Consider the following 23,099-nt stretch of genomic DNA (forward strand, 5'->3'; position numbering starts at 1 on the left):
GTCACCTTTTACTAGAAAATGATAGTTCCTTTATTACATGATAATGAATCTCAAAGATTAGTAAAACAGCCTTATTATCTATCCAATACATATCTATCCTGAGACCACAACGGCTCAGGCCCTCTAAGCAATAAAGCTGTCAGAAGTAGAAGTCCATGTCCTCATAAAGGAGATGTTGTAAAACTCACAGGCATGTTGACATGCGAATATTAGGAAATGATAAATAAGCAGAAAGCAATAATAGCCAATAACAAAGGAACCTTAAAATCCCAAACCCAAACAAAACAAAATCCCCCACCAAACTAAGAGAATCACTAACTATACCCAAGAAATGTTTCACATTTGTTTTAGGATATCATTTCTATTTATAGTCATAATGAAATTTATAATTGATTGGAACCATTGGAAAAAAAGTTTAATTATACATGGGATACATTCTATTTACTATGAGAAAGAAGAATATAACACATTTTAGTAAGATTTTCATCAAAAAATGGTTAAAATTTTTAAGAAGCACTTTTGACATTTAAATAAGCTTAAGTTATCTTCAAAAAGTTCATTCATCTGCACTTTATTCCTTGAAGCAGGATTACCATAATAAACACAAAAAGAAAAAGCACCACTTCTTACTGTAATTGAAATGCCAAGACCTTCATGATCTTCTTTGAGGAGAAGAACCTTTCTAATTGGACCAACACCTTGACTTTTCTTTAAGGAATCCTGATCCTAATTAAAACAGAGGGAAAAAAATTTAAATTTAATTAAGCGTATTGTATATAATTACACTAAATGATGTTATGATTTAACACTACCACATAGCCTTCAATTACAAATCCTTAATTTTGGGGAAAAGCAATAGGCTGCCAAATAATAGCTGCTAAGACCTAAAGGGTAAATAAAAAAAGCCTTAGAGTACTTAAAAGTACAGTGAAGATTCAAATACTTTTTGAACTATTCATTTTGGACTTAAACTGTCAGCTACATGACAAATAAATTATTTTCATCCTAAAGCTAAACAACTAAAGAAGAAATATGAGACTTTTCACTCTGGATATTCATCCTCCTGGCTCCTCAAGAATAGATTTATGTACTCTTATTGTCTTTTTTGCCCCAGCTTTTCTATCCTCACTCAACCTTGACAACAAGAAAAAAATATGAGACTATACAAAAAAAGGTGATTATCCTGCATGCCATCCTATAATATCAACTGAAGAATCCTGCTTCCCAGGAGAGGTTTGATACCTTTAGCTTGGAAGAGAGTAAAGAATCAAATAAAAGACTACTGATATGATATGATCTACTCTGTAGATCATCCCTTATTACTTATACATATATGCCCCACTACTACCTCTCAAACTTTTCTTCAAAGTGCCACATACTTACAATTCTAAATCCAAAATATGAAGAAGTTAGGAAAGAGGATTCACTAACGATGGAAGAGACAGCATTAACAATGAGTGTGACCAGCAATATACTATATATTCATCAGATGATGGTAAAAACAAATATTATGAAGACATAAATTATTTCCCTGTCTTGGAATTATCCTCTTGCAAATATAAAATACCCACATGAACCGAAGGTAAGATTTTTTTCCTTTACATGCAGCTGTTGTAATCAGATTTGATTTGGATATGCCTGAATGGGTAGTAAAACCAAGGAATAGTAGTAGTGGTGAAAGCAGATTACTTTATGTACATCTCCGACTTTTTCCTCATTAGCTTAAGATCAGATAAGTGTCTAAATGGTACAGTGAATAGAATATCAGCCCTGATGTCAGAAAACCTGAACTCAAATATAGCCTCAAACACTTAACACTTACTATCTGGGTGCTCTGGGCAAGTCACTTAACCCTAATTGCCTTGCCAAAAAAAAAAAAAAAAAAAAAATCAGATAAATGGTAGCAGTATCCCAGAATCTGCATTTTAAATTTGGTAACCAAACTATTCTTAAAATGTTTATAAAACTGTGTCTATCTATATAATGTACATTGTTGTTCAGTCATTTCAGTCCTCATATATGGGATTTTCTATATGGGGTTTTTCTATATGGGGTTTTCTTGGCAAAGATAATAGACTGATTTGCCATTTCCTTCTCTTATTAGTCCTTCTCTAACTCATTTTACAGATGAGACAAACAGGGTTAAATGACCTGCCTATTGGTCACATAGATGATAAATGTCTGAGGCCATATTTCAATTTAGATCTTTCTGACTCCCCTAGCATTCTGTCCATTGAGGCACCTAGATACTCATCATGTACATAGAAATTAATATTATTTGTAAATATTATCATGCAATAATGCTTATTTTATTAATTTTCACTTATTATGTTGATAGACTGACTTATGAGTAGCAAATTTTGAAATCAAATATACCTGTAAGACCAACTTTTTTGATTAGGTCAGGCCTAATCAGGAAATAAAAGAAAAATTATTAGTATGACCTATAGTATTACTACTGATCATCATATTCTAAAGTATGATTCTAAATGGCAGGTATTACAAGGACTAGCAAAATCTTTATGAGCTGTTATATTTTAAAAATGATTTTGCATTTCAAATGAATAAATTTAAGGTCTTTTTTGATTGTAGATTTAATTAACAGATTTTCCTGAAGAGATTAAAATCAAAATTGAAAATGGGATTATTAAACACAACAGATTATGATAACAGAAAAAGGTTGATTACAAAAGGATCAAAAAGCGTACATGTCCTGGTGGTGCTTGCATTGATCGTTTCAGGTCATTACGCCCTCTGCAGGCTCTAATAACTGTTTTGTGACGATGCAGGTGGATTTCAGCTTCTAGTTGGTTCCAAAGTTTATCATGAGCAGGTCCCTTCATATCTCGACCTAGTAACTGGATCTGTTGGACTCTTGTTATTTAAAAGAAAAAAATAAATTAAATTTATCTAGTTTATCTAGTATATTTCTATCCCAGAACATGCTAAAGAAAAAAATATAATACAGCTCTTGCCTTCGTGGATCTTGGAATTTTGTATTCTTAGGATGACAAGTACTCTTAGGAACAAGAGAATAACACAAAATATAAATACTGAAATACATATTTAACAAATTAAGTGATAATATTAATTTCAACATAGTAAAATGTCAAAGTATGTGGTCTAAAAAGTGATAATGTGGCATCAGGAGGAGAAACCCTTATTGGCAAGATTTGTCAAGTTTCATGGCAGAAGTCTTATGAGACAGGCCTTGAAGAGTAGATAGGTTTGGACAACAGAAACTAGGGGTGGTTCCACATAAGGGAAATAATCTGGGAAGTTCTAGGCAAGGGAAATAATCTGAACAAAAATACAATTATGAGAATGAGTATACCATCTGTAATAGATATGCAATAAAGTGTAACTAGCAATAAACATCAGGAGGAATTTCTTGTAGAATGGTGAATAAGATGGCTGGCTCCATAAAGTAGAATGAAATTTTGGAGGACTTTAAATTCCAAGATGAAGAAGAGTTTGAACTTGACACAACAGGCAACAGGACAGAGTCTTAAGGAGGTCTGCAGGTAAATAATAGGTGTGATATAGATCAGGAGACCAATTAAAGGGCTACTGTAGGAATCTAAACAAGTGAAAAAACTGCTATTTATGTAGTCCTCTGTAGATTTCTGGAGGATAAAGAACTCCTAGTGAGGAAATTTCCTCTGCTAATGGGGAACAATAATTGTTCTACAACTTATAGTCTGAGAGTACTACAGGTAAAATGATTTGCACAGGATCACAGACCTAGCAATATCAGACAGAACTTAAACCAGGACTTACTGAGTCAAAGGTCAGCTTTCTTGTTTTAATATACTGCCTATCTAATGGTTAAAGATGTTAATTCTAAACCCTTTCCAATAAATCTGGAACATATCTCATCAACATTAATTTCTTGAAATTAGATTTCCTTAAACTTGTAAAATTTCTCTTAGAGTAAAGATTATTGTTGCATTTCCATTTATTCTAAGAAATTATCTAATCAACAAGTTTATGAAAAGATTTCATTGAATATCAATTTAGTAAGTAATTTTTACCCACCTTCCAGCCAATTCTTTATCCAAGTACTTGGCTGCCAGTCTTGCCCCATAAACTTCTGCCTGGAGAACTGCTATGTGTCTACGAAGAGCTTCATTCTCCTTTCTTAATAGCTTCACTTCAGCTTCAAGTTGAGCTTCTTTCATTTTTTCTTTTTTGTTTGCTTCAAGCTCTCTCTCCTAATATAATTTTAAAAATATAATTTATTGACAACATTAATAAAAACCCTTAGAGTTGGCATTTCACTGTCCTTTGCAAAGCAAAATCTCTAAACCTACTGGGGTTTTTTTTGTTTGTTTGTTTTTTTAATTGTTATAATTTCATCTGTGAAGGAAATTTTAAGCAAGGAAATTTCCTTGACTGATGAAGATCAACATCAGTTTATAGTGAAAGCATTCTGTAGATTAATAAGTGATTTGCTCAGGGTCACAATCTCTGTGTCAGAAGAGGAATCTGAACTCAATTCTCCCTCACTCAGGCTGGCTTTCTAGCCACTATATATTGGACAGTTAATAAACTATATATATATATATATATATATATATATATGTATATATATATACCCAAAAATAATTTATTTCCTGTGAAATGAATTACAATACCATAAACAATATTTCCTTTCAAAATAAGTCACATTTTCATATTCAATTAAATTTCTCTAAATTATCATATCTTCCCCTAAAGCAAAATAATTCATTAATTTCAACAGAAAACCTAAGGATTTCAACATGCTTAAATCTTGATATCATCAGCCTCATAAAATGTTATGCCTTGCTTTTTTCAATTACTCTGATCTGCTATAATTTTTTTTTACAAAAAAAATCACAAATACACAAAAATTATAATCACTGAGTCTATCATTTAGATAATCATTTGACTTAGATGTGAAAACATAGGAAAGATTATGTTTTTTAAAAATTGCTTTCCCAATAATAGGAAATTTTTTAGAAAAATAAAGAGCAGAATATTATCTTAGAAACTTGAACAAGTATTTCAAGGGGAAAAAAAGACAATATTAAATTATACTTACATTATTAATAAGTTTCATAAGAGTAAAACAGAAAGAATAATATAGTAGGATCTACTTAAGTAATGAATTTAAATAAATTTCAAAAGAAAAAAGAGGGAGATTAAAAAGAAGGCTAATACATTAGTCATCTCACATAACTATGCAATAAAGAACAGTAATAGTAAGGATAGATTAAATTTACAGGTCTTAAAATAATATACTAATTCCAGTAGGCCTATATCCAAAACTGCAAATAAAATAGCATTTGACTTGAATTTTGCCTCTCATTTAGCAAATTTAGTAAATTAAAGTATAAACAGAAAAAGTGAAAAAAAAATTAATATAAAAGTTGAATCCACCTAAATGAATCGTGTAACTGTAAAACTAAGTACAAAATGAAACATCTTGTTCTCAAGGAAGATATACACAGAAAAAATACAAAATAAATGAAAAGATAAATTTATTCATTTATTTATTTATTTATTTTTGCTGAGGCAATAGGGGTTAAATGATTTGACCAAAGTCACACAGCTAAGAAATGTTAAATGTCTAAGGCCAGATTTGAACTCAGGTCTTCCTGACTTCAGGGCTGGTGCTCTATCTACTACACCAACTAGCTGCCCCCAAAGTTAAGTTTAAATACAATATAAACAAATATAAAGTAAAGTAGGAAGGAGAGTACTAGGAAATGGAAGATCACGAAAGCTTTTATATAGAAAATAATCCTTAAAATTGTAGCAAGCAAAGGATTCAAAGAGTAGAAGCAAAGAGAAGATGTTTTCTAGGTTTAAGGAACAATCAAAACAACAGCAGAGAAAGAACACATCTGGTTGAAAGGTCATGTCTGGCCAATGAGGAACAGCAAAGGGAACAGCAGTCTGGCTAGACTGAAAAGTGCAGGAAGGAGAAGTAATACATGGAAAGGCTGGTTTCAGACAAACTTCAAAAGATCTTATAAGTAACAGGAAGTTACTGGAATCTATTGAGTAGTCAGGTCTCTGCCAACATCACTTTGGCAATGGTGTGGAAGATAGGCTGGAGAGGACAAGAAAGGAGATCAATTAAAAGACTATGAAGCAGTCTAGATCCAGAGGAGAAGTAAAGTAGAGTTAGTGGAGCAAAAGAGATTTATGCAAGAAATTTATGGAGGTAAAAATGAGAAAATTTGGCTACTAGGTGGATACATGAGGTGAGGGAAAGGACTCAAGGATAATGTTGGAAAACTAAAAAGGATGGTGGTGTCATTGATAGGGGCATTTTAGGGGAAAAGGATTTTTGGGGGAGACATAGTCAATTTGATATGCCTATAGGACACCAACTTTGAAATGTTCAATAGACAGGTTAAAGATCCAATAATGAGAGACAAACTTAAAAAGAGACAGACAAATTGTAACAGACTGATGAATGAATAATGAAGAAGTAGAACAACTGAGTGTAGATGGCTCCTTTTGAGTCTAGTTATAAAGTATAGAAAAGAGAAAGAAAGAATGACTATAGGAGTCTGAGTCAGAAAGAAAGGTCAAAAGGAATAATTTCTTTCCATCTCTCCCTCCCTTTTCTATCCCCTCCCTCCACCTTCTTTCAGATTAATAAAAGTTATCAAGCTGTGCATACCCTTTGATCCAGCAGTGCTACTACTGGGCTTATACCCCAAAGAGATGCTAAAGAAGAGAAAGGGACCTGTATGTGCCAAAATGTTTGTGGCAGCCCTGTTTGTAGTGGCTAGAAACTGGAAAATGAATGGATGCCCATCAACTGGAGAATGGTTGGGTAAATTGTGGTATATGAATGTTATGGAATATTATTGTTCTGTAAGAAATGACCAGCAGGATGAATACAGAGAGGCTTGGAGAGATTTACATGAACTGATGCTAAGTAAAATGAGCAGAACCAGGAGATCGTTATATACTTCAACAACGATACTATATGAGGATGTATTCTGATGGAAGTGGATCTCTTCCACAAAGAGACCTAACTCAGTTTCAATTGATCAATGATGGACAGAAGCAGCTACACTCAAAGAAAGAACACTGGGAAATGAATTTGCATTTGTTTTTCTTCCCAGGTTATTTTTACCTTCTGAATCCAATTCTCCCTGTGCAACAAGAGAACTGTTCAGTTCTGCATACATATATTGTATCTAGGATATACTGCAATATATTTAACATATATATGACTGCTTGCCATCTAGGGGAGGGGGTGGAGGGAGGGAGGGGAAAAATCGGAACAGAAGTGAGTGCAAGGGATAATGTAAAAAAATTTCCCTGGTATGGGTTCTGTCAATAAAAAGTTATTATAAAATAATTTTTTTAAAAAACTGTAATTTGAAAATAAAAATCTAATGAATAAATAAATCTAATTAAAAAAAGAAAAATAAATAAATAATCCCCCTCAGATTTTTCATTAATTTGATAAGCATAATTTTTATACTTTTATCTAATTTACTGATAAAAATGGTAAATTGTACAAGATCAGGCATAGATTTCTAAGACATTCCACTAGATTAACTCCTTTGCAATTGACACTGAACTGAATGAATTCTCATGAAGTTTGATCACTCAACTAGTTCCAAATGCACCTAACTGTACTAGTACCTTACCTACATCTTTCCAATCTTGTCTACAAGAATAGGATTAAAGACTTATTCTACTAAGATTTAGGAGTATCTTCTATTATAGTATTTCACCAATTACCAGCAGAGAAAGCCTGTCAAAAAAGGAAATAAAATTAATCTTGATGAAGCCCTGATGGTTCTTTTACTACCATTTTCTAGGAAAGTATAAACCACTCTTTTAATAATGTATACTGTCAGACTTAGTTAATGTATCGATTAGTTCTGCAGAACTACTTTTCCTCCCAATCTCTTTATCTTTACAATGAACGGCTCTTTAGGGAAGAGACATATTTAGAAATAAAGGTAATATGAAAACAAAAAGTTTAAATTAAAAAAAACAAAACAAAACAAAACATCCTTCACAACCTGACACAAACTCTACCCAACTATCCCATTTTTCTATATTATTGCCATGATGCAAAATCAAGTTCACTGGCCTATAGGTTTACTAATTCTTCTACTTTTAAAAAAATTGGATTGACTATATCAATAACCAAACAAACAAAAACCATATGATCATCTCAATAGATGCAGAAAAAGCATTTGATAAAATCCAACATCCATTCCTAATAAAAACACTTGAGAGTATAGGAATAAATGGACTTTTCCTTAAAATAGTCAGGAGCATATATTTAAAACCATCAGTAAGCATCATATGCAATGGGGAAAAACTGGAACCTTTCCCAGTAAGATCTGGAGTGAAGCAAGGTTGCCCACTATCACCATTATTATTTAATATCATATTAGAAACACTAGCCTCTGCAATAAGAGTCGAGAAAGACATTAAAGGAATTAGAGTAGGCAATGAGGAAACCAAACTATCACTCTTTGCAGATGATATGATGGTATACCTAGAGAACCCCAGAGATTCTACTAAAAAGCTATTAGAAATAATTCATAATTTTAGCAAAGTAGCTGGATATAAAATAAATCCCCATAAATCCTCAGCATTTTTATACATCACCAACAAAACCCAACAAGAGATACAAAGAGAAATTCCATTCAGAATAACTGTTGATAGCATAAAATATTTGGGAATCTATCTACCAAAGGAAAGTCAGGAATTATATGAGCAAAATTACAAAAAAGTCTCCACACAAATAAGGTCAGACTTAAATAATTGGAAAAATATTAAGTGCTCTTGGACAGGCCGAGCGAATATAATAAAGATGACAATACTCCCTAAACTAATCTATTTATTTAGTGCTATCCCAATCAGACTTCCAAGAAAATATTTTAATGATCTAGAAAAAATAACAACAAAATTCATATGGAACAATAAAAAGTCGAGAATCTCAAGGGAATTAATGAAAAAAAAAATCAAATGAAGGTGGCCTAGCTGTACCTGATCTAAAATTATATTATAAAGCAGCAGTCACCAAAACCATTTGGTATTGGCTAAGAAATAGATTAGTGGATCAGTGGAAAAGGTTAGATTCACAAGACAGAATAGTCAACTATAGCAATCTAGTGTTTGACAAACCCAAAGATTCTAAATTTTGGGATAAGATTTCATTATTTGATAAAAACTGCTGGGATAACTGGAAATTAGTATGGCAGAAATTAGGCATGGACCCACACTTAACATCATATACCAAGATAAGATCAAAACGGGTCCATGACCTAGGATAAAGAACGAGATTATAAATAAATTAGAGGAACATAGGATAGTTTATCTCTCAGACTTGTGGAGGAGAAAGAAATTTGTGACCAAAGATGAACTAGAGACCATTACTGATCACAAAAGAGAAAATTTTGATTACATCAAATTAAAAAGCCTTTGTACAACAGAACTAATGCAAACAAGATTAGAAAGGAAGCAACAAACTGGGAAAACATCTTCACAGTTAAAGATTCTGATAAAGGTCTCATTTCCAAAATATATAGAGAACTGACTCAAATTTATAAGAAATCAAGCCATTCTCCAATTGATAAATGGTCAATTTTTTCAGATGATGAAATTGAAACTATTACCACTCATATGAAAGAGTGTTCCAAATCATTATTGATCAGAGAAATGCAAATTAAGACAACTCTGAGATACCACTACACACCTGTCAGATTGGCTAAGACGACAGGAAAAAATAATGATGAATGTTGGAGGGGATGCGGGAAAACTGGGACACTGATGCATTGTTGGTGGAGTGGTGAACGAATTCAACCATTCTGGAGAGGAATCTGGAATTATGCTCAATAAGTTATCAAACTGTACATACCCTTTGATCCAGCAGTGTTTCTATTGGGCTTATATCCCAAAGAAATACTAAAGAAGGGAAAGGGACCTGTATGTGCCAAAATGTTTGTAGCAGCCCTGTTTGTAGTGGCTAGAAACTGGAAACTGAATGGATGCCCATCAATTGGAGAATGGTTGGATAAATTGTGGTATATGAATGTTATGGATATTATTGTTCTGTAAGAAATGACCAGCAGGATGAATACAGAGAGGCTTGGCGAGACTTACATGAACTGATGCTAAGTGAAATGAGCAGAACCAGGAGTATTCTGATGGAAGTGTATTTCTTTGACAAAGAGACCTAACTGAGTTTCAACTGATAAATGATGGACAGAAGCAGCTACACCCAAAGAAAGAACACTGGGAAACGAATGCGAACTATCTGTATCTTTGTTTTTCTTCCCGGGTTATTTTTACCTTCTGAATCCAATTCTCCCTGTGCAATAAGAGAACTGTTCAGTTCTGCAAACATATATTGTATCTAGGTTATACTGCAACATATCTAACATATATATCTATGTGTTTCTTACTAGGTGAGAAGGGGAGGAGGTGGAGGGAGGGAGAGGAAAAATTGGAACAGAAACGAGTGCAAGGGATAATGTAAAAAAATTACCCTGGCATGGATTCTGTCAATATAGTTATTATTAAATAAAATAAAATAAAATATTAAAAAAATGGGACACTCACATCCTCTACCATTCTTATACAAGACAAATTTTTAAGTATCTTGGGATATAGCTCATCTGTGTCTGCTGACTTGAATTAAGTTAAATACTTTCTTATTACCACTATTCTTTTCTATCAACTCCCTATTAACCATTTTTCTTCTTTCCTTTTTAGTCCAAAAATCATTCTCCTTGACAAAAAAACAAAACAAAACAAAACAAAACAAAACAAAACCCACAAAAACAAAAGCAAAATAAGAATTGAGAAACTCAGCCTTTCTCTGTAGGGATTTATCGCTGTTCTATTCATATTTATCAACAGTCCTATCCTCTCCTGGATCTTTTTTTTCACTTAATATAAAACAAATCATTTGTGACATAGTAGAATTGAACATGTTTGACTCCTAGCGGAGGGGATTGGGGGGAGGAGGGAGGGAAAGAGGGAGAAAAAAAATTTTGGAACACAAGGTTTTGCAAGAATGAATGTTGAAATATATAGGACTGCTTGCCATCTTGGGGGGGGGGGGGAGGAGGAAGGGAGGGGAAAAAACGAAACATAAGTGATTGCAAGGGATAATGTCGTGTAAAAATTATCCTGGCATGGATTCTGTCAATACAAAGTTATTACTAAATAAAATAAAATTAAAAAAAAAAAAAAAAAGAATGAATGTTGAAAACTAACTATGCATATGTTTTAAAAATAAAAAGATTAAAAAAAAAAAAAACCTTGCCTCTTCTTCCTTATTGGATTGGTTTCTCTTGTTTTCTATATTTTACTCTTATGAGTTCTATATCCCTCCTGCTCTAACTTTCTCTAAAGAATTATTCCATAAGGTTCTACCTACCAGAGTTCTGAACTTTCTGAGATCTCCTAAATTCTAGGGCACATGGCAGACTAGTCCTGGTTTTCTTTTCCTTTGAAATCACCAACCCTAAAGATGAACAGTCGCTTAAGAATTAGAAACAGAATCAAATTTCCATTAGTTGAAGGATAACAGCATTACAGAGAGTCAAGAATCACCAACTTCTCTGCTTTTGGCAGGAAGATACAATAGATGTCCAGATAAGTGAAGTCCTCCATCAATACTAATATGTCCATGTCAGACTTAGTAATCTGTCTTTCTATTATCCTTCCCTCAATTACTTTTTCCACTTTCTGTCCAGGTGGGGTTATAGTATATTCCATCAATTTCTGGAGTTTACATGAAGAAAAATGCTTCCTTAAGATAAAATATTCTAAAGATGTGCTTTTAAAAGTTCAACAGAATTTAAAAATGAATTTTATTAATATTCCTGGTCTTGCTTTGGTATAGTACTATACTACACAGTATAGTACTATATTATATATATGGTACAGTTTACATATTTTATATATATATATATATATATATATATATATATATATATATATATATATATATATATATATATATATATATATATATATATATATATATATATATATATTACAGTTTTCTGTGTATTTATATGTCCTATGTGGTTATAACTTTAATGCTCAGAAAATAACTTAATTTTCCTGAAGTATTTCCTTAAGTTATGTACCTAACATAATTTGCAGGTGTATATTCCATGTGTTGCTAGCAAAGTGACCCTAGAAAAGTCATTCAATCTTTGCCTCAGTCAATTTCTTGAGACTTAGCAAAAAAAAAAAAAAAAAAAAAAAAATCAAAAGAATTACAGTTGCTCCAGTGGGGTGAGGGTGGGGGGGATTACCCAAGCAAAGGAAATTCACACAATTTTCAAGTAACCTTTATTTTGAAACCCAAGTAAACTGCTTCCAGACAAGTCAGTCACTAGAATGGTACAATCAGGCTTCAGGTGGGGGGTAGGGAGGGGAGAGAAAAACAATTGCAAATCTCTGCCCCCATCCACATACTTAAAAAAAAAAAAAATCAAAACTAAAGCAATTATTTAAAGTGATCATTTTAAATTCTAAATACTATTTTGAAATGAAGAAAAGGATATATCCCAAGATTTAGGAACATCTACATGTGATTTAGTACCTCTTTCACTAAATTCTAAAAAATTTTCTTAATGCTTTTATTTCTTACCTTGAATGTGTACTACTATTGATCCCCACAGCCTATTCAGTGGCATTAAATTTTTTTCTTTGTCCCTATCTATCCTACCTCTCCCAACTATTCCTTTCAAATTGCAAGTTTTCTAGGTACTTTCCACCTTTTGGTAAAACCCAATCCAAACCCAAAACCATTTTAAAAGAGAAAACTTAAAATTTTTTTAAAAGCTAGTTAAAAAAAAATTTTTTTTAATGAAACCTGTCCATATTGTTTTCTGATTTTGCAATTTCAAAAAGATAAAATGTACATGTGTGTATCTGTGTTTGTGTTTTTTACTTTATTTGCTAAAGACACAATAAAATTTACATAATAATTCACTATCTGAAATTTATATTAAAAGGCTCAACTCAAATGGTCTAAGTATTCCATGAAATAAACTTTCCTAATCTTCTCTCTAATCCCTAAATGAAGGTTTTGTCTTCTTTTTCTTTGCCTTTATCACAATTTAGTATATCATACGTGTGTGTGTATAAATATATATTTTATAACCACCACCATGAGGCTGCAAATCCCCTGTGAGCAGGAACTATATTATCTTTGTATCTCTATAATCTAGTAGATTGTGTATTTTGTATGTATAGTCAAAACTAAGTGCTGTACTGAATTTCATAAGCTAATTAATTTGAAAAAACAAAACAAAACAAACAAACCAAAAAACCCCACTTTATGTCATAAACGACAGGAGGGAGGAGAGAGAATCATGAGCATGGAACACTGCATATACTGTCATATTTTTTGAGGTACTGATCAAATCTAACAATTTTCTTTTTTCTCTTTTTTTTTAAAAAATGTTATAGGGGATGGCTTTTGGGAAAAGAAACATGGAAATTAAGGCAATATAAAAACAAAGATATAAATAAAAATTTAATTTAAAAAAAGGGTCTTATGTCTTATATTATAAGTTAGCCATGGAAGAAAGAAAAGCATTTAAAAGTAACATTATGAGGAACAGATCTACAACCTAAATTATTTTATTATTAGGTAATAAACAAAAGATATTTTCTACTTGCAAATATATATGTGCTTCATCTAATAAGAATTTACAAGTAGAAAATACCTATATATATATATATATTTTAAACAAAGGATATTTCAAGAAAGCTATACAGTTGGCTAAAGGGGATAAGGGAGTAGAAGGCAGCAAGACTAAAAGGTAACAGTATTAACAATGTATAACTTAATTGCTTTTAAAACTTCAAATTAGTTTTCTAAAAGATTAAATAAACATTTAAAAAAACTTCTGAAAAGTTGCTACAACTTACATGCAGTAACATAACAAGCAAAATCATGCATATTCTTGACATCAAAATTACATTCCAGAGAAATTTCAATAATATTACACTGATGGAAAGAAAATTCACGAAAATGTCCTCACTTTTAAATAATCTCTTAACCAGAATCTCAAAAAGAACTTTGTTTCTAAAGAACTTATCACATTTTTAATTGCCTTATAATAATTTGTGTTCAAACCTTTCCTACCTCTCCATCAAGGGCAAAAACCTGCCACAACATGAGAAAATAGGCAGCTCTTTAAGAAGAAAAGCAAACTACTGGTAGCTCTCAGTGAATCACAAATAGTGATTCTGCTGAGGGTAACCATAATCAGAAAAGAGCTAGCAGGAAATATAATAGAAAGGACTATGGGATTGCCCACTAACTTCAAAAATTTTTCACACAGAAACATCAGTAAATTTTTAAAATACAAAGTACATTAATTTAGCATAATCACGCATACACATACATACACACACACTACAGAACATATACTACTAATAAGATGGGGAAATGTATACTTACCAGTTCTTCCACAGAGGGGACAGACTTAAGATACAAGAAGAAAGTTTTTTTTAATTAGAAACACAAGTGAATAAACACATGAATTTAGTGGTAAAAATCATGGTTGTAAAGTATAAACTTCTACAACAAACAGAACTATAAAAATTTACTCATAAGTTCATAATAACAATTTAATCCAGTTACAACAGCTGTTTTTGAATTCCCTTCCTCAACCTCCCACCCCTAAAAAAAAAATCAAATACAGAATGATAGATTATGTTTCCTAGAGCGTTCTAACACAAGGACAGAGTAAAAGAAACACATAAGTGTAATATACAAACTACAGAGAAATTCAGACATGGCTAACAAATAATTGAAGTTATTGTTTTCAAATGTTTTCTATCTTGGGTCTGCTTACTGTCAAGAATATTCACTGAATCTGTTATATGTAGAACACTCTTCCTAACTTTCACTGAATCGGGTAGGCTATGAAACTGGCTCTCCCAATTCTCATTATCCAAGGAAACTGCTTTAGGCAACTTCTTCAGACTTACAGAATGCCAGAATGAAAACTATATTATCCAACCCTACTATTTTTAGAGATGAGAAAATTGAGGTGAAGCAATCTGCCCAAGTCAGAGAGTTATTAAGTAGCAGAGTGAAAAGAGTTGACCCTCCACCTGATGATTCTGTACACACCTAGACTTCGTTCAACTACACTGTTTATTACAAATAAATTCCAATAAAATGAATACATTAGATTTTACCCATATAGGCAGTGTAGTACTATAGAAAAAGCAAAGGTATTGAACTTAGAGTTTTTATCAGCTCTAATACTATTTAGGTATAATTACCAGCAAGTCCCTTGACTTGCTCATGCTCAGGATTTCATGCTCAGCATTTGTAAAATGAAGAAGATAAACAAAATGATCTCTATGGTCCATTCTAGCTCTAATATTTCTGTTTCTGATTGTAATACAATTTGTCCTTCAGTAAATGTTTTTTAAAACTACTTATCTCAAGGATTTTTTTTCATATTTAGAAATCTGTTGCAAAAATTATTGTATAAAGTACTTTGAGATTTTAAGATAAAACAAATTATATCATTATAATCCTATTATAAAGAATTCTGTATACTCATTTAGTTATCTTATAATAAAAAAATAAACCAAAGTGTGTGTTAAAAAAATTAAAAACCAAACATTTTAAAAGGAAAACTAAATTAGTTCAAATTCAAGAAGGAGAAAAGAACTTCAGTAATTATTTCAACTGTTTTTCTGTCATACTCAATCTGCAGATAAACCTAAATGTTTTATTCACTTCACTCATTCATTCGAAATCTATTTACATAGTTCTTCCTGTGAGCAAAAGATCATGTAACATCTCTCTAAAATAGTCAGATTTGAAAAGGGCAACTTATAGAGTTAATCTCTGGCTAGGAATTCCACAATTTAGACTTTGTGACATTTGGGGAAAGCCATAGAAGTGACACAATGCTCTCAGATCTAATGAGTTTAGTGGTCTAAAGAGAAAAGCTTCACACTTCAGTTTGGTAAAATGGGAAAAAGAACCTAACAAAAGATCTAAATTGTAGTTTTAACTTGATTGCTAATTGTGACTATGGACTATTTAAATAAACCTCTCTGGGCTTCAGTTTATCAATAAAATAAAGAGCAAAAAAGCAATGTGAGAAACTACAGGTTTGGATTCAGAAGATCTGGGGTTAAGTACCTCTTCAGACTCTTTACTAGTTATGTGACTGTGGCCAATGTTTTTTAACACATGTAATTCTTTGTAAGCTTTAAAGCGCTATATAAATTTCAGTCATTTTTTTCTGGGTCTCAGTTTCTTCTTCAATAAAATGTACTTTTTAAGTCATAGAATTTTTGTGAATAAAACACTACAAAGTATCCATGTAGTATCCAAGTATTCAAGAGTAACTTCAAAGTCGTTTACTTCAAAAATTCTCTAATTCTGCCAACTTAATAAAGTCCTATTAAGAGGTGAAAAAAAAGAAACAAAGGAGAAGAGGTTAAAAGAAACTCACTACTAAAACATGGGCAGGAACTTAAAAATTCAAAAGCAAACAGAGACTATGTAATTCTCTGTTGTTCTTCAAAACTTTATATCCAAACTTCTTATCCTTATCAATAAGTTCAGGAAATCATGGACTAGAATTTGAGTAAAAATCAATACTCACAAAAAAATTATCTTGTCATATAGATATGTAAATAAATCTTTACATAGTTTTCATTTTTAAAAAGGGCCTTCTACTATGATCCAAAACAAAGAATTTTTTTCAGCAACTTACCAGTTTTGCTTTAATGGTACCAGAATCAACACTCTGTCCGGTTTTGGCATGTAGCTGAAGTTGAACGGAGTGCAGTTGTAAAAGCTGATCGTGAACTTCTTTTTCTAATACTACTTTTTCAGCCTGGGTCTCTGTTAGTTCAGATTTCAGATCCACCAATTGTGCCTTTAAAAAGACAACAAGAAAACATTTACCATTCTAATAAAGTGTACTTTTGAGTGTCTGAATGATACTTTTCATTGTGACACTGCAATCATTTTTTTGTACTACCTAAATAACTATACTAGTAAAGAATAAAATGGAATGAGTCAATCTTTCAAGGCAATCATATAAGGATACTATCTCCATTTCAAATTACACTTAAGATAACAGAAGAGAAGGGAGAAGCTACTGAGAAAATATAGGACATTTCTTAGTTCAAACATGTTCTTTCTTTCTTTTTTATAATTATAACTTTTTATTGACAGTACCCATGCCTGGGTAATTTTTTACAATATTATCCCTTGCACTCACTTCTGTTTTGACTTTTCCCCTGCCTCCCTCTCTCCACCTCACCCCCCCAAGATGGCAAGCAGTCCTATACATGTTAAATATATCACAATATATCCTAGATACAATATATGTGTGTAGAACTGAACAGCAAACATTTTCTTTCAATCATTTATAAACAATATTGTCTTATCACCCACTAACATAATCTTTGGTGGCTCTAACCAACAATATTTAAATGATATTTTAATTTTTCCCAATTACATGTAAAGATCATTTTTAACATTCATTTTTTAAAATCTTGAGAGCTGTTCAAATCTGGCCTCAGCCACAAAACACTGTCTAGCTGTGTGACCCTGAGCAAGTCACTTAACCCCAATTGCCTGGGGGGGAAGAATGAGGGGGAGGAGGGGAATCTTGAGATCTAAATGTTCTCTTTCCTTCTTTCACCTCCTTTCTCCTTAAGATGATAGCAATTTGATCCTGGTTACATATGTGCAATCACATAAAATAAATTTCTACAATTGTCGTTAGCCCACAATATTTTATGATACATAATTAATCAATATGTATATACTCTGTGCCAGTAGATTCTGGATATACAAATACAGAAATGACAATGTGTCCCTGCTAAAAGGTTGCATTCTACTGAGGAAAACAAGAGTGGAGCCCTACCCTCAGCCCTCTGCAGCTTCAGGGACTATGCCTAGGCCTTCAGATATTATCTTAAGATAAAAAAATTAGGAATCTTGAGAATCACCAATGACCTTAAAGTCGACTCTGATCTTAGTTCACATCTTGACATTTTGGGGAGCTGCTTAGGGGAGGATATCAGACCCTAGCATTTCTTCCTGGCCCTGAGTCCTGTGCCCTGACTCTTTAGCATTTGGGACCTAAAGAAACCAGAGCCTTTTACTTAGGCCCCTCTCAGAGTTCTTCCCTTGCCTCTGGAGGAAGAAGTGAGAACCTGGGGAGTTTTATCTGCTCCTGGATCCTAGCCTTCAGTATTCCCTCCCTACAACCTTCCCTAGAGAAAGGAAACAAGGGTCTAAAGAACTCTACCTAATCCTAGGCCTTGGTATTTCTGCTATCCATGCTCCTCCACATAAGTACAGAGTCTGGCCCCTAAGACTCCTCTTTGAGCTCCCCATCTGCTACCAGGGGAAGGTAACAAATGCCTGGAAGCTAATGCTTTTACCTGCAACTTGGTCCCTGGCCATTTGTCTTTCAGGTCTGCTGGAACTCTCTAGACTCTCCTCTAGCTCAGGAGGAAATCTGACTTTCCTTTCCTAGGAGTTTTACCCGCACTTTAATCTTGGGCTTGCTAAAGAATTCCAGCCCTCTCATTTCCTGTGCCTCCACCATCAAGTGACAGTGAATGACCAGGTGGATTAAAGGGCCTTGTTCTTCAAAACTGCAGTCACCCACCTAACCCTGAGAAACCACAGGCTCTTCCCTTCCTGCAAAAGGCAAGGGGAAGGACAGCTGTCACCTTTTCCAGATCTCCAGTTGACGGATAGGAATCTTAAAGAAAGCAGTGATGTCCAGAAAGACTGCCGAGTTGTTAGTATACTTCTCTTTTCAAACATGTGGATTTGAAACTGGGCTATCGGGCTGGTGGAGAGATTCCAGTACTCTGACTAGGAAACGGAAGTAGAAGCCCAAGGACTTGAAAGCTGCATAGAAGCAGAAGAGGTACCTTTCTCAGTACCAAACCTGATCATGGCCAGGAGGAAAATGTTCTGATGTTTTTCTGCAGTTTTTCAGAAGAGATCCCATAAAGTCTCATGTCAAATATGCAGAATCCAACATGACAAGGAACAGGGTCACAGACTCAGCACTTCAGGATTAGTTTCTCAGTTTCCATCCTGCTCTCTCTCCCATAACATTCATGTCATCAAAGATTCATAAGTCAGGCAGAATTTGGCCCAACCCGGAAATAGATTAGCTACTATTTGTATAAAGCCATTTGGGCTTGCCTGCATCTCATATCGAAGGGTTTGGCTCCTGGGGGAAGGAGCACAAGAGTAGAGATTCTATTGGAAAAGGTTATGTGAGACTTTCCTTAGGTTTTCAACCAAGGAAAAGAAGAGAACAAGAACCTGGGGACTCACCCCTTCTCCTTAATCCTGACCATGGTCTGTGCTCTCTGGCCCTTTTGACAAAGGAAGATGGGAATAGGGGAAAAGATTTTTCACTGTGCCTGAACTAGGGGGCAATTTCTTAACTTCCTGTTTCAGCTCTATCTCAAGTGTTCCTTCCCTGGATGCCAAGGATATAATTTTCTGAGTGTAAATAACAGTGAGGTAGAGAATGGCAGGCTGTGTTAAATAGAAGAGTAAGTTAATTCAGTAAAAAGATTGCCATGAAGAAGGAACAGTACTTCTTAACAATGAAGATAAAATTAGATAACTTAAAGGGAACATGGCATGGTAAATAGAGTGCTAGAGTTAAATACAGGAAAACCTATGTTTTCCTCAAATATATTCTGGCTATGTGACCTTAGACATGTCACTTCTTCATTTATAAAATGGGGATAACGATAGCATTTACTTCACAGTTTTTATTCTAAGGCTCAAATGCGACAACAAATGAAATGCATTTTGAAAACTTTAAAATGTCATAGAAATATTAATTGTTATTAGAGGCAGCTGGGGAGAAGAGAAAGCATACAGAACAGATAGTATTAGACTCTGAATCCTATCTCAGACACTTACTGGCTTTATTAGCCTAACCATTTAATCTCTGTGTGCCTCAGTTTCCTCATGTACAAAACAAGGGAGTTGGATTCAAAGGCCTCAGAGATTCCTTTCAACTATAGATCTGTGATTCTGACACACACAAACACGTACACACACACACACACACACACACACATATACACACACATAAAGATATGATATATAAAAATAAATGTAAAGCAGATAATTTAGAAAGGGCAACAGCACTTGGTAGAAAAGGGAAATACCAAAAGGCTTTATATAAATGATGATGCCTGAACTGCAGCTTGAAGGAAGAGAGGAATTACAAACATGGAAGGATAGTTCTATGTTTAATGGAAAAAGGGAAGTGTGCAAGAAGAGAAGGTTTTGGGAAGAAAATAATAGGACATGTTGAATTTGAGATTTCTCTGGGATATATAGTTTGAAATGTCCAATGAAAAGGTATAGGGAATAAGCACTGAAGGTAATAATCATAATCACAGTGTGTATAGTATGGTCAAGGAGGAGCAGTACTTCTGGTGGGACTTTTGGAGCCCTTTTCAGGGCTGTTTTCTGCGTTTGGTGTCTACCTTGCACTCAACTCTCACCTGTGACTCCAAGAACCTGTAGTATGCCCAATGGCCACACCCCAATAAAAGAGTCTCAAGCAGATGGGCTAACCCAGTTTAAGAGTAACTGACAGGTCTGAAACCCACTGGTGAGGTAAAGGGATATCTCCTCCATGTGTATGAAAACTTCCCCAGTGGAATAGATCAATGAGAAAAATTTGTTCCATCTTCCATGAAGGCAGCTGGAAAATTTAGAGCTTGGTCAAATATCAAAGATATCAAGTCAGCTACTGCATCCTGGACTTTAAATGATTAGAAGAGTACAGCTGACAACTTTGTGCAATTCTGCCTAAAGTCAAGACATCACTATTTTACACATGAGGAAATTGAGGCAAACAGACTTATTTGAATCAGGAAAATGAGTCTTCCTGAGTCCAAGTCTTTGTGCCACCTTTTGTTCAGTCATTTTAAATCATGCTCATTTAGCATTTTCCTGACACAGATACTGAAGTAGTTGCCATTTCCTTTTCCAGATCATTTTATAGATGATGATACTGAAGCAAGAAGGATTAAGTGACTTGTCCAGGATCACATATCTAGTGTCTAGAGGCTGGATTTGAACTCAGGAAGATGAGTGTTCCTAGCACTCTATCCACTGTGCCACCTAGCTGTCCCTAAAAAATATAGTTACATCCCCATAAAACAAAACAGGTGCCAGATACCTTTAAAAGAGTCAAATACTTTTTATGCAATATATTTTACAAGAATAAGAAATAAAAATACAACTAAACAAGTTATAGCTATCCATTTAGTCAATGAACAAGCAGAAAAATAGATCAAAATTGTAAGCCACATAAGAAAACTATTATCCACAGAAATATTCAGAAATTCCAAGATACTTATTTAAACAGTAACTTCAAAAGTCCTCCCTTGTCAAACACTATGGCAAACAAAAGGTCTATATTACTGGAAGCCAAATCACCACATAATAAAATTTCATGCTATTTTTGTATTTATTCAATATAAATATATAGAAATGCAGTTTACATACTACTCCTTAAACACCTGTTACTAGGATCAAAATTATCTGGCAAATTATACAGGTTAAATAATATTATTAGTCACATCTCAGTAATCTATGCTTACTTGGACAAAGAAGGCTTGGATACCTGAAAACCAGAACAATTCCAAAAATCCAAATCAGTAGAAAGTAGATTGATTTCAAGAAAATGTCTTTTAAACAAAAAGAGGGAAGAAATACAGCCAAATAAAGCAAAAATTGAATAACCAGTTCTTGACTTTAAAAACCAGATTTGACTTTTTAAAATAAGTGAGGCTTTCTAACAAGCTGGATGAAACCTAAGTGTCTTGTCTATATTCCTGACCCTAATGAACAAAAAACCTTTTTTTTTTTTTTTTTAAGTAAAACTATAACTTACTACCCAAGTACTTATTCAAGACATCTTAGTGATAAACTTAGCATTTATATAACACTTGAAGGTTTTCAAAGTACTTAATAAATATTATCTCACTCTTCCCTCACAAAACCTTAAGAGATAAGTGCTATTATTATCACCCCCATCTTATAAATGAGGAAACTGAGGCAGATAGGTTAAATGACTTGTTCAAGGTCACAAAGCTCAGTAAATTTCTGAGGCAGCACTGAACTCAGGTCCTAACTCCAAATCCAGCACTCTTATTTATTGTACCACCTAGGAATACAATCTGCTCTGCAAAATGCATATATGAATTAGTTTATAATGAAAAATTATGCAGTAGTAAAACTATCAGAAAAAAATGCTACTCAGGATGATTTCAGAAAAGCCTGGAGACCCCTCTTCAACAATGTGATGAACCAAATCAGTTCCAATAGAGCAATAATGAATTGAACCAGCTACACCCAGGGAAAGAACTCAGGGAGATGACTGTGAACCACTACATAGAATTCTCAATCCCTCTATTTTTGTCTGCCTGCATTTTTTATTTCCTGCACAGTTTAACTGTACAATTTCAAAATCTGATTCTTTTTGTACAGCAAAATAACTGTATGGACATGTATACATATATTGTATTTAACTTATACTTAACATATTTAATATGTATTGGTCAACCTGCCATCTGGGAGAGGGGATGCGGGAAGGAAGGGAAAAATTGGAACAAAGGTTTTGCAATTATCAATGCTGAAAAATTACCCATGCATATATCTTGTAAAAAAAAAAAAAGCTATAATAAAAAAAAGAAAAGAAAAGAAAGGTCTGGAGAGACTTACATGAACTGATGTTAAGTGAAGTGAGTAGAACCAAGAGTACATTGTACATGGCAACAGCAAGATTATGAGATGATCAACTCTAATGGACTTGGCTCTTTTCCATAATGAGATGATTCAAGCCAATTCCAATGGACTTGTAATGAACAGAGCTATCTACTTCCAGAAAGAGAACTGTGGGGACTGAATGTGCTTCACAACATAGTATTTTCATCTTGGCTGTTACTGCTTTATTGCTTCTTTTTTCTTTCTCATTTTTTTCTCTTTTTGATATGATTTTTCTTGTGCAGCATGATAAATGTAGGAATATGTATAGAAGAACTGCACATAT

The 23,099-nt window shown here is 33.4% G+C and overlaps 1 protein-coding gene across 2 annotated transcripts in view; it reads right to left on the bottom strand.

Annotated features, from left to right (window-relative positions):
- The window catches only part of GOPC (golgi associated PDZ and coiled-coil motif containing), a 43,893-nt gene that overhangs the window by 11,637 nt on the left and 9,157 nt on the right, over nucleotides 1–23,099 (bottom strand). The window contains exons 2-6 of one of the 2 annotated variants that reach the window (XM_051997614.1): nucleotides 16,743–16,907; nucleotides 14,453–14,476; nucleotides 4,039–4,214; nucleotides 2,709–2,874; nucleotides 631–726 (exon numbers count right to left, since the gene is read on the bottom strand). In XM_051997614.1, coding sequence (XP_051853574.1) covers nucleotides 631–726; nucleotides 2,709–2,874; nucleotides 4,039–4,214; nucleotides 14,453–14,476; nucleotides 16,743–16,907 — 627 coding nt within the window. The remainder of the gene's footprint in view (nucleotides 1–630; nucleotides 727–2,708; nucleotides 2,875–4,038; nucleotides 4,215–14,452; nucleotides 14,477–16,742; nucleotides 16,908–23,099) is intronic. The other variant, XM_051997615.1, reaches the window with a different exon arrangement.

The sequence above is a fragment of the Antechinus flavipes genome, chromosome 4 (genome assembly GCF_016432865.1).
Source record: "Antechinus flavipes isolate AdamAnt ecotype Samford, QLD, Australia chromosome 4, AdamAnt_v2, whole genome shotgun sequence".
NCBI lineage: Eukaryota > Metazoa > Chordata > Mammalia > Dasyuromorphia > Dasyuridae > Antechinus > Antechinus flavipes.